The sequence below is a fragment of the Zasmidium cellare genome (assembly GCF_010093935.1).
Source record: "Zasmidium cellare ATCC 36951 unplaced genomic scaffold M409scaffold_7, whole genome shotgun sequence".
Lineage (NCBI taxonomy): Eukaryota > Fungi > Ascomycota > Dothideomycetes > Mycosphaerellales > Mycosphaerellaceae > Zasmidium > Zasmidium cellare.
The window spans coordinates 295,844-310,033 of record NW_022986951.1 but is presented as its reverse complement, the minus strand read 5'-3'; the positions used below and the strand labels follow the sequence as shown (position 1 = coordinate 310,033).

Genomic DNA, 14,190 nt, shown 5'->3' with positions numbered 1-14,190 from the left:
TGAAAGATGGAGTGAGGTCGGCTCAAGGTTCTTGTGGGGCCTCAGCGGCTGAGCCCGTGCGTGGGATCTGCGCTGTCCTTTCACCCCTTCCCTCGTTCCTCTCTTCACTTCTTTCCCGTCACTCCACTTCTCATTCTTCAAATCAATTAAAACTATAAAGGTCCTTGTCGACGCACGTGAAGAGAGACAGGACGCTCGTCGTTCTTATTCATTTCACTGCTACCATTCGTATTGGCCCGACTCGGACAAGAAACCACCATGCTCGCTATCTCTCTCGCCATTGATCACCTTCACGAGGCCTAATGCGCCATCCTTGGGCGACTTCGCTCCGTTCTCAACAGTATTGAGCGTCGACAAGTTACTTATAACGAAACCGGGCGTGTATACAAACACCTTCAGCGCATCTCCACCGTAGGCTTTCGCCTGGGCGAGAGTAATCATGTTGAGAGCCGCCTTGCTGGCAGCATAAGCAACGCCTTGCATCCCAACCACCTGTGCGTTCGGGCTCTGATTCACTCTTCGTCTGAGGGAGCCTGCGCCAGAGGAGATATTGATGATGCGTGCTACGCTCGTTGACTTCTTCAGCAATGGAAGAAAGGCATCGACCGCCAAAGCTACGCCAGTTGAGTTCGTCTCGAAGCATGATGCCATCTGAAGGGCTAGTGATTCTTGGTTTTGATCAAGCGTGGCGGCATTGTTGACAAGAACGTCCAGTCTGTGCAGTCGCTTGTCAGTGATGATGCTTGGTGCTTGGCATTGACGGCTGGAAACCTACCTCCCGTATTTCTTCTCAACCTCACTGACTGCAGCAGATATCGACTTCTCATCTGTAATATCAAGCCGGACAAAGTCAATCGTTGCTTGTGCTCGATTCTGGAGTTCTGCCACTGCCTTTTCGCCCTTCTCAGCTGACCGGCATCCCAAGAGAATGTGTTTTGTAGAATCAGAACCCAACTCTTCTGCGACCGCGAAGCCAAATCCGGAGTTACCACCCGTTTTCAGCACAACCGATTGCTGTGTCATATCGTCCTGTGGATTTGAGTAAGAGGTCGGCCGAGTGGGTATGGATGCTGGGCTTCGAGGATCCTTATAGACAGCCTAGAGAGGGGGGCTCTAAGATTCACTAATATTCATACCATCGACTTCGAAAGCAATTCGTGTTTGCTACTTCTACATCACTTGGTGAAGAACAGGACCTTCATGATCTGCGTCAGGATTTCGAGGAGGATGCCGGAGCCGCAATGACATTCCGAGTCGCAATCCTACGCCGACTCGCAATAAGCACCTGCAGCTTGTATGCAAGCTTCCGCCTCCACACTTCCCCAGACTGCGAGGCACGTCGGTATTGCTCCTTGCCCAGACGTTCCTGAACCGAATTGTACTGCAGCTTCTTCGGCCATATGACGGACTTTGCGTGAGCATCGACAGTCCTAGCTGAGGATATGCGAAGCGCTATCATGGAGAAAGATCGTCCGACATGGAAACTTGAGTATGGACACAACAGACAGCGTCCATTCACCCATGGCGGATTTCACAACTCACAAAAGTGACATCGTCCATACGAATGGAGAAAAACTATTCAGTGGAGGGAAATGCTTTGACCAGAAAGACCTCTTCAAAACAAACATTGTGGCATGTTGATACTCCAATGCTGTGATGCGATATCAACAAGCCCCAGCTACATTGCCAATATCTCAAGGAATGAACATGAAATCCGGGTGACGATTCCCCACGTCGTCAACCGTGCTCGTGCGACGCAACTCATTCGCCTTCTCGCTGTTCTGAGCCACAAGCTTCGCCTTGTTGATCTGAGTCACATACAAGCGCAGCGCAGTACAAGTGACGAACGCCATTGCCAACATGCTCAAGGTTACAATGTTGCCTTCCCGATACAGGCTTTTGGGATTCCTGTAAGCTTGACCTGCGCTGATTGAAACGGCTTGGGCAAAGGCGTTGACGAGAGCAATACCGCTGGCTCGATACATGTCTTTGGATCTCGTTAGCGGCCGCTGTCAGAATAAGACGAGTGCATGGGCAACGTACGACCAGGCAGTGAATTCGGAATGAACGCTGTTGTGATGGCAATGCCAGGCTGTACACCAGCCAGCACAAAACAAGCTCCCACCATCAAAGCTCCTTTGCTATGGACTGTCAGCAGCAAGATAAAGCCAATGATCGCGATCAATATGTTGGTCATCATAATCAGCAATCGCTGTCCAATTCGATCGCTGAGGAAAGCCCAGAAGATAGTCGTCACCGCCGAAATCGCATACGGAATCACAGACATAGCCTGCGCCGTGACGGAACTCCAGCCAAAGGACTTGATGATTGCAGGCAGGAAGTTGGTGAAAGCGGCGCTGGCAAAAGTCATTCCAGAGAAGACGCAGACACATAGCCAGAAGACCGGATCTTTAAACAAGACGAGGATCAGTGTCGGAAGGAACTTGATCTCGGATGTATTTTGTGCGAGTCTGCTTCGTCGTAGTATCAAGGCTTTCTCTTCCTCGTTGAAGAAGAAGCGCAGTTTCTCGGGTGAGGCTGGGACGAAGATGAGGTCGACAAATGCGAAGCCCATGGGGATTACACCTTCGATCTAGGACAAAGCCCAAGATTAGCAACACAATCATCAAGCATCGATCAATGAAACGGGCCAGAAACAGCCACTGCCAAGCTGCCCAGCCGTTCACACCGGAAAGATTCTCCTCGACACCCAGAGCAATAAGCCCATTGCACGCACCAGCCAGCGAAGATGTCGAGTAGATAATAGCAAGCCTCGAGCCAAGCTCCCTAGGCTTATAAATGATCGAGACAAAGTAAAGGCCGCCCTGTAAAAGAGCCTCAGCCGCTCCAACCAGGATTCGCAGAGCTATCAGTGAGCCGTAAGACTTCACTGCCACGGTGCAGGTCGTGAACAGTCCCCATAACATAGCGCAGAGGAAGAACTGGACTGGAGCTGTGATCTTCCTGATGAGTAATGTTGAGGGGAGTTGAAAGGCCAGGTATCCTGCGTAGAAGACGGATGCGACGTTGGAGTACTGCTGGTTCGAGAGATGGAGGTCCTCGGTGAGGCCTGCGATTCTGGCGTTGCCTAGATCGGAGCGGCCCTGGGTTGTGTTGTCAGTTCGAGCACGCTGCTACTGTCATCCATATGCGAGGCACTTGCCATGCTAGCGAGGAAGAAGCCTATTGCACAAAGTGTGATAAGCGTGCCATCTAGCTTACGCTTGACACGCTTCTCAAGCAGCAACTCATCGTCGGAGATTCCCTCTTGGAGTACTTGTTTGGCATCGTCGATAGCCTCGATGTATTGGCTCTCCTCGAAAGGCTTCGGTGGGTCGACCGCAACTTGATGAGAAGACATGGTCACTGAGAAACGATCTAAGGCAGTGTGATGGAGCGAGAAGGTAAATCCTCGATGTAAGTGCGCCCCGGCTCCAACATGCTCTGCAACTAAGTACTGACTGCCCTACGATGTGGTCGATGCACTACGCCTTTCCCCTCATTCTGCACCCCGCAAGCACACAGCCTTGCGCTAGGATGTACCAGATACTGCGGTCTCGCCATCCTTGGCCGCGCAACTGTTATGCACATTCACTCCGGCGTTTTCGCGAGGCTAAAAGCCTTCTTCGTGACGAGGCTTGGATGATGTGGCCCGTATTAGAGAGCGTACGCTCAAACACCTGGGCGTACGACGACTGAAAGCGATCGGGTCATGCCACAGGCGTCTAAAAGTACGGACAACATGCTATGGTAATCAACCTACCTTATGCATCTGAGCCGCCAAAGCCGAACACATCTTGGCGAACGCTCTGGGGTGACTTTGTGGGCATTGATCAGAGCGACACGGTACTCAATGCAGGGCCTCCTCCAGCCTTTGCGGGAACCCATACTGACCAAAGATGAGGATCATCAACGACTTCCTAGGTTGCAGGCTACTTCGCAAGTTACGGAATGAGAAGCAGTCGTACTCAATCGGAAATGGAATGCCCCCTCGTTCGTCAAATTGCGAGGGATTGATCGCGTGACCGGCAACGGCTCTGTGGGCAACCAGCAGACCGAAGGATCCCGACTCGGCATGTGTGTGCTACTCGGCATTCCCCAGGAACGCATGTCAGAGTGTACGAATCTGGGGATGCTTCTACACAACAATCAAGCGAGCTGCGACACACGAATAAAGGAAGGCTTCATTTGCAGGCTTGGAGGCATTTCGCAGGCAAAGCCTAGACAGACGTTTACAGCCTTTTCATCGACCCGCACAGGCTTCAGAACCAGATTCTAGCCATGGAGACTATCAACGCTCCCTTGTCGCCTTCAGCAACTCCTGTCGACAGGAGCGCCAAAGATGAAACGTCCAGGTCCCTCGATGAAGAACCAGAATGGAAGCGAAGGTATCGCGAAGAGCGAGAAAAGCGATTACATGCTCGCCCCGAAGGCAGTGAGCAATATCGCCCTATCAAGGGAACAATATCTCACTACCTCGACGATCCATGGAAAGGCATCGACGAGCACGTTCGTGAACCATTCCATTTTGACGCGACCGTCATTATCGTAGGAGGTGGTTTCGCCGGGCAGCTCATGGCCAGAAACCTGCTCGACCAAGGCATCGCCGACTTCCGCATAATTGAGAAGGGCGCAGACTTCGGCGGGACGTGGTATTATAATCGGTATCCTGGTGCTCAGTGCGATACGGAGTCGTATATTTATATGCCTATGCTGGATCTGGTGGAATATATTCCCACAGAGAAGTATGCTCACGGGCCAGAACTGTTTCAGCATGCCAGGAACATTGGTGAGAAATTGGGGTTGTATGAGAAGACGCTGTTTCGAACTGAGCTTAAGGAGATCCATTGGCAGCAGGATTCTGGTCTATACACACTGAAAACTGACCATGGCCACCGGATTCGGGCTCAATTTGTCATCGGCGCTGCTGGATCTTTGCATCGCCCCAAACTGCCTGATCTACCTGGGCTGGAGTCTTTTGCGGGGCATAGTTTCCACTCCAGTCGATGGGACTATAGCTATACGGGTGGAGACGTGAGTGGCAACCTGGCGAGACTCCAAGACAAGCGAGTCGCAATCGTCGGCACAGGAGCCACGGCTGTGCAGATTGTGCCGCACCTGGCAGACTGGGCAAAGAAGCTCTACGTGGTGCAGCGTACACCATCTTCAGTGGGCATTCGAGCGAATAGGCCGACAGATCAAGAATGGGCGAAGACTTTGGCAGGCCAATGGCAGAAGCCCAGGATGGTAAACTTCAACACGCTTCTCAGCGGCGGCAGGGTTTCTGAAGATCTAGTCCAAGATGGATGGACACGCTTGCGACAGGCACTGCTTCCTCGAAAGACAGCAGACACCACACCGGAGCAGCTTGCTGAGATGCGTGACGCGGCAGATCTGGCGCTAATGGAGGGTGGTCGTCGCCGTGTCGATGAAGTAGTAAAGGACAAAGCTACGGCGGAAGCTCTGAAGCCTTGGTACAAGACGTTATGCAAGCGCCCATGTTTCCACGACGAATACCTTCCCGCGTTCAATCGACCGAATGTGCATCTAGTCGACACGCAAGGCTTAGGTGTTGACCATCTGACCGAGCGAGGCTTCGTGGTAAAAGCCAAAGAGTACGAGGTGGATTGCATAGTCTTCGCGACTGGCTTCGAGCGAGCAACAACGTGGTCTCATCGAGCCGGCGTGCAAGTCTACGGTAGCAATGGCAAGACGTTCTCAGAGGCCTGCAAGGGAGGAATGGAGACTTTCCAAGGATGGACGAGTCGAGGCTTTCCCAACTTCTTCATCATGTCGGCCCAGCAATCGTTCTTCACGCCAAACAACCCGCACGCCTCCACGGTGCAAGCAGAGCATCTGGCATATGTTATCAAAGAGTGTTCCAAGCGAGGCATTCGTTCGGTACAGCCGACCGCACAAGCGCAGCAGGAATGGGTCGACATGATTGTACAATCGAGCAAACTCAGAATGGCTTTCCAAGCTGAGTGCACGCCGGGCTATTACAATAACGAAGGTAAAGTCAATGATCGTATTGCAAAAGACAGCTGGTATGGAGGCAGATCTTCTGATCTTATTGCTCAGTTCGAGGCATGGAAAGAGGATGGGCAACTGAAGGGTCTTGAGCTGACGCCGAATCGTTCGTCGTCCAAGAGTCGACACGATATGTCGCGTATATAATAGCTTATCGATCACAAACTCGTTATGTTTGCCAAACAAAAGCATTTTCTGTTACCGATGCTGAATTTGAAAATGGAATCTCCTGAACAAGCTCAATGCTCGGTCTCCCAGCGATGGGATGCTGACCGAAGCCATTTCGTGTCCAATTCTCCCAGTAGATCCGCCTGCAATCATACGAGATCCAAGCAGACATACGTGACAAGATGGGTGGAGTCTGTTTGATGTCCTTGAAAACGCGTAGCGCCTGGAGCACCAGAACAGCTTTGATGGACATGTCGTCGTTCGAGGCTGCAACACTGCGGAGGGCTTGCTGCATCGTTGTGAACTTGTCTTCCAGCGTTTCGCGCTGAGTGCAAAGCGGTGACTGGAGTATTCTGACTATCACGCATCCGCAGTACGCGACTGCTAGCCAGAAGTGATTCGGTGCAACAGCTAAATTCATGTCGTGACAGAGGTCTATCAAATCGCAGGAGTCATTCTCTAGATCGATTAGGACTCCACGCAGCTCGGGCGACGGGCTCATGTCGTCGTGCAAGGCAAAGGAATGCACCTGAATTCTGGCATGCAGGAATACCACCTTGATCATGTCATTCATTGGCTCGAGATGAGTTGTTCGTAGGGCTGTGAGTTGCGCCGTGAAGCGCTGGATCATCTGCATACGCGTACTGGGATCTTGAAGCCCAGATGGATGGACCCCGTCACAGCTGATCTCCTTCAGTGACTGTGCGAGGAGACAGTAAATGCGACAGAGCTGTGCGAGAGTCGGATTGACCGTCGGCTCGTTCAACATTGCGAGTAGCTGGGTATCGGCAACGAGAGATGGTGGTACTCCGTTGAAGTAAGCCAGTTGATGGTTGATCACGAAGCATGCAAGCCAGGTGGTAGTCTTGACTCTGAAGCCCGGGACCGGATGAGAGTCCCACTCGTGCCGGTAAGCATGAGTCTGAGCGGGACGATGAAGGCCGAGCAGCATGCCTATCTGCGTTGCGAGGCCGCTGTAGAAGTACGAGGGATCGTCACTGCGAAAGGATGCCCGGAAGGGCCACAAGCAGAGCAGTAGCAACGCTTGTACCGTCTCGACTGAATGTACAGGGGACGAAATGGTGTTCAGTACCAGCTGCTTGACTCTGGGAGCAAGCTGGGCTCGGAAGTCATCCTCCGATGCCACTGCGCAGATGACCCAGAACAGCAGAGGAGAGCGCTCACCAATGACTTCCGGCGAGCGTGTAGTCATTTCGAAAGGCAGATATCGGTGGCATCGGGTGAAAAAGCATCGAAATATCCCGTGGATTTGTCCCTCTGTGAGATTCCCATCACCGGCGACGGAAGCCTGGTTTGGAGGAGAGCTCGCAGCGTCCGTGAGCGGGATGTGACTCGCATTGTTGCTCAATGTCGATTGCGGCGAAGACGACGACGTTCCGCTCTGTACGGCTTGCCGAGGATACTGGATGTCGCTAGGCAGTTGATGTATGCTTCGTTTCTTCGGGACTCGTTTGTAAGAGGCGTCGAAAACGCAAGGCACTCCAAGGGCACGACATCGCGAGCAGCCGCCTGCTTCTCCAGGTGCGGCATCGCACCTCGCTTTCCACTGCCTGCATTTTACGCACGCCGACGCTCTCATGGTGTCTCATCAGATAAAATTGCGATTCTTGTTGGTCTTCGCAGTGTGAGAACACATGCCATTGCGAAGCTTAAGGTCGGCGTCAGCATTGCGGCGGAGCTGCGAGTACGCAACCAGGCTCAGGAGCCCGCTTCAGAAGGATGCCGAGTCGCAATGCACCCCGATCTCGCCTTCCCCTTCCCCGCCCAGCCTGTGTTGCCCTTTCCATGCCTCTCACGAAACATATGCGATATATCAATGTCTTGGCGAGGATCACTATGGGGTGTTTATTGACAGGACTAGCTCCACAGGCATTGAATCTGAGTCCGCCGTTCTTCTCAATACTTCGACTTGTTTCACAAGGCGCGGCAAAATGGGCGCGACAGTGGAGAACCAGGCGGTGCCAGTGTGTCGCATATTGACCCCGGTGGGAATGCTGGGGCATGTTGATCGTCGCTCGCATGGAGTCCATTAGCTAATAATTCATTCTGTTTGGCAGTTATGGCTTCAACGAGGAAGAAACACACTCAGCCTTGGAGCGTCTCACCCAAGATTCAACACCAGTAGCGGTCATTCTCGATTCTGGCTCGACTGATTCAGGTCCTAAGAAGTTGGCGTCCGGCGATATGACAATGCCACGTTCTTCCTATGAGCGTGACATTAGAAGGTTGCTAGACGCTGTGACCAAGTACAGTGTCCCGTTGATGATCGGCTCTGCTGGCGGCGCCGGAACCAACGCCCAGGTTGACGCCATTGCCGAGATGATTCGACAGAACAGTGCCGAGAGGCATGTACTTTTCCAAACACTGTGACTTGGCCAAGGTGGCATTCCTAACGAAAGTCAGGGATTACTCGCTGAAGTTGGTCAAGGTCTATGCCGACATCCCCCATGACCTCGTCTCGACGAGGCTTCACTCCGGAAAGATTACACCTTGCGGCAAAGCTGTGCCCGAGCTGCAACAGACAGATGTTCATGAGGCACCCGTAATCGTTGCTCAGATGGGTGCCGAGCCTTATACCGAAGCGATGAAGCAAGTACCAGAGTTTGACATAATCTTGGGCGGCCGAGCGCACGATCCTGCCCCTTATGTGGCTTTTGCAGAATCATGTATTCGAAGAGTAGTTCCTGACTACGATACAGACAAGCATACAGCTTTGCAGATCAATGGCGGGTAAGAGATGCAATTCGAACATACAATCAACTCGCTCACAAAGGACAGGATCGCGCACGCCGCCAAGATCATGGAATGCGGTGGTCAATGCAGCGTACCAAAGAGCAGAGGCGCCATCTCCACCATGTATTCGGATGGCAGCTTTGAGATCTGTCCTACCGACCCCTCGTCGATATGCACACCACTGTCAGTCGCGGCGCATACCATGTACGAGAAGTCAAGACCAGATATTCTGTTGGCACCGGGCGGATGGCTCGGTCTGAGCAAAGCTGAGTACACCCAACAAGCAGACGGTAGGACCACGAGATGCCAGGGAGCTGTTTGGGAATCTTCCCTACGTAACAGTGCCCCATATCAGATCAAACTAGAAGCCGCTCGCACATCAGGCTATCGGGCCCTGTACATGGGCGGACACCGAGATCGTATGCTCATCTTCACAGCAGACAGATACATGCTGAGCTGACGCACTGTTCTAGCTATTCTGATATCTCAGATCGATTCAATCCTCGCCAGAATCAAAGATTACGTGCCACAGCAAGTTCCAGGCCTCGAAGAAGGAGAGTGGGACTTGGAATGGCATATCTACGGTCGTGACTGCGATGGTACTCCCAGATCTTTGTTCCTCGTCGGTGAGTGTCGAGCCAAGACGCAAGATCTTGCGAACTCGATTGCAGCGACCGCACGAATTGCTTCTGCACATGTGAGCTACCCAGGACAGAAAGCAACGAGCGGCAACTTTGCGTTTGGTATTGGCGCGGCAATGGAAATCCCGCTCGGCCTTGTCCCTGAGTTCTGCATTTACCACCTGCTGGATCTCGAGCCTGGAGAAGAGGTGTCTCTGTTCAGGATTAAGGCCGAGACTATCGACAACGGACTTCGTCGAAATGGAGATGGTCATGTTTCCTTCAATGGCAAGACGGAGAAGCCCAAGACCCGCAAGGCCCAGGCTACTACTCATGGTAAACAAGCACCACCCAGCACTCGTATTGACAACATCGAACCGAAGACCATTTACGATGTTGCCGACGTCTTGCGGTCGAAGAATGCCGGTCCGTACGAGATTACATTCGATATCATCTTCAAGAACCCTGCCGTATTCGAAGCCATCAAGACGTCCAATCTCCTATCTGCAGAGCGTGTGGCCGCGCTCTACGATTTGAGGCCGGACCAACTCGTCTGGAGTGGATATTTCGACCAGGCTCTGGCTTTCAAGGCAACCATTCCCCGTATGACATTGGGTGCTGCCGCTTCGAGTGGTGGTTTCTTTGAATCTGACGTCCATGGTTCGCAGGCATATATGCCTCTCGCTCAACTCGAGCTTCCCGTGGAGCTACAAGAGCGCATCAAAGACATCTTGGCGAGATAGGTGTAGCCAGGTATAAGTAGCTCGTCAGCTTCAGCTCCTCGTGACTCACTCGCGTTCTGAATATGATCCTGGAAACCGACACTGCTTCCTCCGCCTCCTTCTCAGTTAGACAGCTTCCCAGTAACGGGGATGATTCGACTTTGGGCGGAACAACGAAGTTCTTCGAAGCAAGAGTAGCCCACCCGGCCCGCTGCGCGCCTGACCAATGCGGCCAGATCAAGGCCCACTGTATATCTTGTCCTCGATATCTGCTTTAACCTTTGTCAAAGTAAGACATCACCTTGCCCTCCCCCTTCCAGCCGGTTCCAAATATCCAAGAGGTGAAGTCGGTGAACCGTCGTCATTTTAAAGTTTGAGGATGCACCAATTTAGCACGGAGGCAACGTCAAGCGGACCTCGTTCCGGCAGCGGGAATCGACCAGGTTGCCGCGTCAACACCGAAGTTTGCAGCGTCGGCAGATGTGCGGATCCTGGACTTAACACACGCCGGCAGCAATCTTGAGACACGCCGATTCGAACTGCTGCGGGAGCTCGGATGGGGTGTGGCCAGATCGGAATTCGTTCTAATGTAGACGCCTCGGTCGGTCAGGGGCGAAGGATCAGTCCAGCAGGATGCGATTCTCACTACCGCAAGGCTGAGAGCTTTGAAGGACGAGGAAATTTTCCATCAGCTTGGAAGAAGACACCCAAGACGCACGATAACAATGTCTCTGATACAGATTGTCTCGTCGCTCTGTTGTCTGCCAATGACGCGGCTATCTCGCCCCCCGGCCAGAACCGAGATTTTGTTAGTGTGCGGGCGAATACGAGGCGGGCGTGGCATCAACCCGGCACGCTTGGGCGACGTGAGGTCACCTCTACCACCTTCTCGCCGCCGCCATGCAAACTCTTTTCCACCCTCTCGATGAGACGGTGACCTTCTGGACGCTGGGTCTACGTTCGCTATCCCTACGACATGACTTTCCTTTCGACATAACGACGCTCGCTCATACAACATCTAATTGACTGGTTCTTGAGAGAAAGAGAGCTGGGAGAAGAGAGACCGTGGGAAGGCATGGCGACTGATAAGACGGCATCACGGTGGCTTCAATTGCCCACGAGCGTCCTCCTTGCCGCGTTCGCCTTCGCTTTTGCTATTCAGGCCACTGGGACACCGGCACCGACGTCTACCGGAAACATAACGCAGAAGCCGACTATAGCGACGACTGGATCCGGTCCTGAATACGCATCGGCGTGCTGGAAAGCCTTGATTGATTACGATGTGTCGTCCAGCTCCTGGTACAGCGCGCACAGCTATGTCAGCACAACGACTGAACTAGTTGGTGGAACTTCATTCTCGGATGTGACATACTACGAAAATGCTACAACTCTGTGCGATGGCCATGCTCGAGTGACATACTCTCCCGCAAAATCGCTATCTACCGGCACCATCACCTATCCCGGCACAGTCAACTCGACCAGCACAATCCTGGGCACATACTTCTCCAACTACCCTCAGTCATCGCCAACCTGCTCCATTGCACCGTCTGATTGTGACGGGCTTTGGAAGGCTTACAGCACCTCACTAAGCGTAGCAGGTGGACAAACGACGAATCCACCATTGGAAACTCCGCCTTGCATGGGACGTAGCGCCGCATCATCGTACGCTTCTGTGACCAAAGACATCTATGGCTGCGGCGAATGCACAATCTTCGGTGAAGGCGTGGAGCTGGTGTACTTTCCGACCTATCCCAGCAGCCGTGATATGTGCGCCATGACGCCAACAGCCACGCTCACCCACTATGGATCAGACGCAGTCATCACAGCTTACGCCGGCAAGTCGTACACTGGGAACGGCGATGCTGGTGGAAAGCGGGCTGCAGTCGCCGATGGTCATACGTTTACTTCAGGAACGGCATACATTTCAATCTCGACTGTATATGCTGTGGACCGCTGCTCTAAAACATTCGGTACTCCTGTGAAAGACGCCATCCTGGCCATGCCATCCGAATCTGTGCTCAGTCTTCGCTATTCGCAAGATCATTTCCAACGCCTCATGAGTACCGACAAGGTCACCGGCTATCCAGTCTCGTACGCAGACTTCAACACTCCTATCCCTTGGTCGGCCTGGAATGGACAGAACCTGTGCGATCCAGGAGGATATGGGGGCTGGGCATGTTCCATCATCTACGAGCACTCTTTCCGCCCACAGCTTGCGATCCCTCCTCAAATCACTCAGTTGAGTCCAGAGTTTGAGCATTGTCAAATGTGGTATAATGGACTTTGGGATCCTCCTCTCGCCTTGACCGAAGCTGCTTCAGAAGCAAAGCCGACTCCACCAGGTGGGTTCCAAACGACAACAACTTCTGCCGCACCGAGCTCTGCGCTTGCGGCGCCTACGACTGCACCAACTGCATTGCCAAACGAACCTCCCACGACCAAGCAGGCGAGCAGTGATGACAGCCCAACCATGACTGCAGGCGGCCCGACTCTTCCAGCAGCCAGGCCTACTCGGCCAATGAAGCCAGCAGCCTCGTGCAACCCAGCTGGCGAGCCATGGAAACAATCATTCCACGTTGGATATGCCACATACTGGGCAACAGGTACCAGTCGCCAAGCCTGTATCGACAGTGTGACAATGACCTCCGGCGGACCGACTCAGACCCTCAAAGACGGAACGCAGGCCAGCTATGGAAACGATGGCCTGATACTTCAGGGGGTCAGCACCGTGAAGATAGGCGGTGAAGCTCCTCTTGCTACTACAGATGTCGCCCAGCCTAATAATGGGCCCACATCGCATGATGGTCCAGCTACTGTGGTAGTGACGGTCAACGGCCAGGAGGCTACAGCTGTTCAGACCCCTGATGGCGGGCCTATTGTTGTTGGTACCTATGCGACGTTGACACCTGGCAGCTCTGCGACCACATTGAGCAATGGGAAGATTTTGAGCGCTGCAACAGGCGGCCTCGTCGTTGGCTGGAAGAGCACAGTTGGCAATGAAGACGAATCCGACAACGCCGATTCGAGTACCTCTATGTCAGGGACCTCGGAGGGAGGGTCAGCGTCTCAGACTCCAGGAAATTCACCTCAGAGTGGAAGGTCTTCTTCTCAGAGTGGAGGATTGTCTTCATCGACTGGACAAGCATTGAGCGGATCTTCCAACCAGGCAGATTCGTCCACTGGCTCAGCGTCCAGTATTTCGTCCGGCCAAGCTCTTTCTATCTTCGCCGCAGTCGTCGCCATATGCGTTATAGGTGGCTGAGGTATGAGGAATGGAGTTCTTCGACAATTTTCGAATGAAGGCGCACTGCAGCAGATCGTTTCTCACTCCAAGAGCTGCTTTTCAAAGAGCACGTCGGCAACCACTTGTTGCCGACGGTCGGGCCACAGAACCTTATCTGCAGAACATCACATGCAGCTCCGGGAGCTAGTCCCGTTCGGCGACATTTCTAGGGTCTCGACCCGCTATTGTTGCTCTCGAAATCACAGGTCACCGGCCTTTCGACAAAGCTGCGTTGCACACCCACGCGGCGTCCTATCGAGGAACTTACCATGAAGGAAGGATTGCGGCCTGAGCCAGTCTTATATCACCGGCAGTGGCACTCGCATAGAATCACACAAGGCGCTCTACATCCTGATTCCAAGCTCGTCGCGCCGATCCAGCACTACCAATATGCCAGAGAACCAGGCTCTGCACCATACGTACAACCAAGAGTAATACATAATATAAGACTCATGCAGCTGCCCACTTTACTGGACCACTCACTTCTTCATCTTCATCAGAGCACTAAACACATCACAGTCTGAACGATAATTGATATCCACTGCACAACATGAACGGCACGAGCGACACGATAGTTGATGGCGTACAGCGCTATCCAGCAAAAGGCATTAAA

At 53.1% G+C, this 14,190-nt stretch overlaps 6 protein-coding genes across 6 annotated transcripts; 3 read left to right on the top strand and 3 right to left on the bottom strand.

Moving 5' to 3' along the window:
- Positions 1 to 219: 219 nt before the first annotated feature.
- M409DRAFT_64185 (uncharacterized protein) lies at positions 220 to 1,023 on the bottom strand (the record flags this gene model as incomplete). The annotated part of the gene is made up of 2 exons (XM_033815954.1): positions 220 to 715; positions 776 to 1,023. The coding sequence occupies 2 exons, from the start codon at positions 1,021 to 1,023 to the stop codon at positions 220 to 222; spliced, it is 744 nt and encodes a 247-aa protein (XP_033671340.1).
- A 976-nt stretch (positions 1,024 to 1,999) lies between these two features.
- Positions 2,000 to 3,101, bottom strand: M409DRAFT_35957 (uncharacterized protein; the record flags this gene model as incomplete). The annotated part of the gene is made up of 2 exons (XM_033810477.1): positions 2,000 to 2,586; positions 2,648 to 3,101. Coding segments are annotated over 2 exons (1,041 nt in total), but the record flags the coding sequence as incomplete, so codon positions are not given.
- Positions 3,102 to 3,583: 482 nt separating this feature from the next.
- Positions 3,584 to 6,177, top strand: M409DRAFT_64184 (uncharacterized protein; the record flags this gene model as incomplete). The annotated part of the gene is made up of 2 exons (XM_033815953.1): positions 3,584 to 3,612; positions 4,356 to 6,177. The coding sequence occupies 2 exons, from the start codon at positions 3,584 to 3,586 to the stop codon at positions 6,175 to 6,177; spliced, it is 1,851 nt and encodes a 616-aa protein (XP_033671338.1).
- A 22-nt stretch (positions 6,178 to 6,199) lies between these two features.
- On the bottom strand, positions 6,200 to 7,411 carry M409DRAFT_19269 (uncharacterized protein; the record flags this gene model as incomplete). The annotated part of the gene is made up of 1 exon (XM_033804857.1): positions 6,200 to 7,411. The coding sequence occupies one exon, from the start codon at positions 7,409 to 7,411 to the stop codon at positions 6,200 to 6,202; it is 1,212 nt and encodes a 403-aa protein (XP_033671337.1).
- A 739-nt stretch (positions 7,412 to 8,150) lies between these two features.
- On the top strand, positions 8,151 to 10,315 carry M409DRAFT_64183 (uncharacterized protein; the record flags this gene model as incomplete). The annotated part of the gene is made up of 5 exons (XM_033815952.1): positions 8,151 to 8,218; positions 8,277 to 8,585; positions 8,623 to 8,949; positions 8,998 to 9,371; positions 9,426 to 10,315. 5 exons carry the CDS (start codon positions 8,151 to 8,153, stop codon positions 10,313 to 10,315), a joined length of 1,968 nt encoding a protein of 655 aa, XP_033671336.1.
- A 1,054-nt stretch (positions 10,316 to 11,369) lies between these two features.
- On the top strand, positions 11,370 to 13,556 carry M409DRAFT_51487 (uncharacterized protein; the record flags this gene model as incomplete). Its single annotated transcript, XM_033811821.1, has 1 exon — positions 11,370 to 13,556. One exon carries the CDS (start codon positions 11,370 to 11,372, stop codon positions 13,554 to 13,556), a length of 2,187 nt encoding a protein of 728 aa, XP_033671335.1.
- Between the last annotated feature and the right edge of the window lie 634 nt (positions 13,557 to 14,190).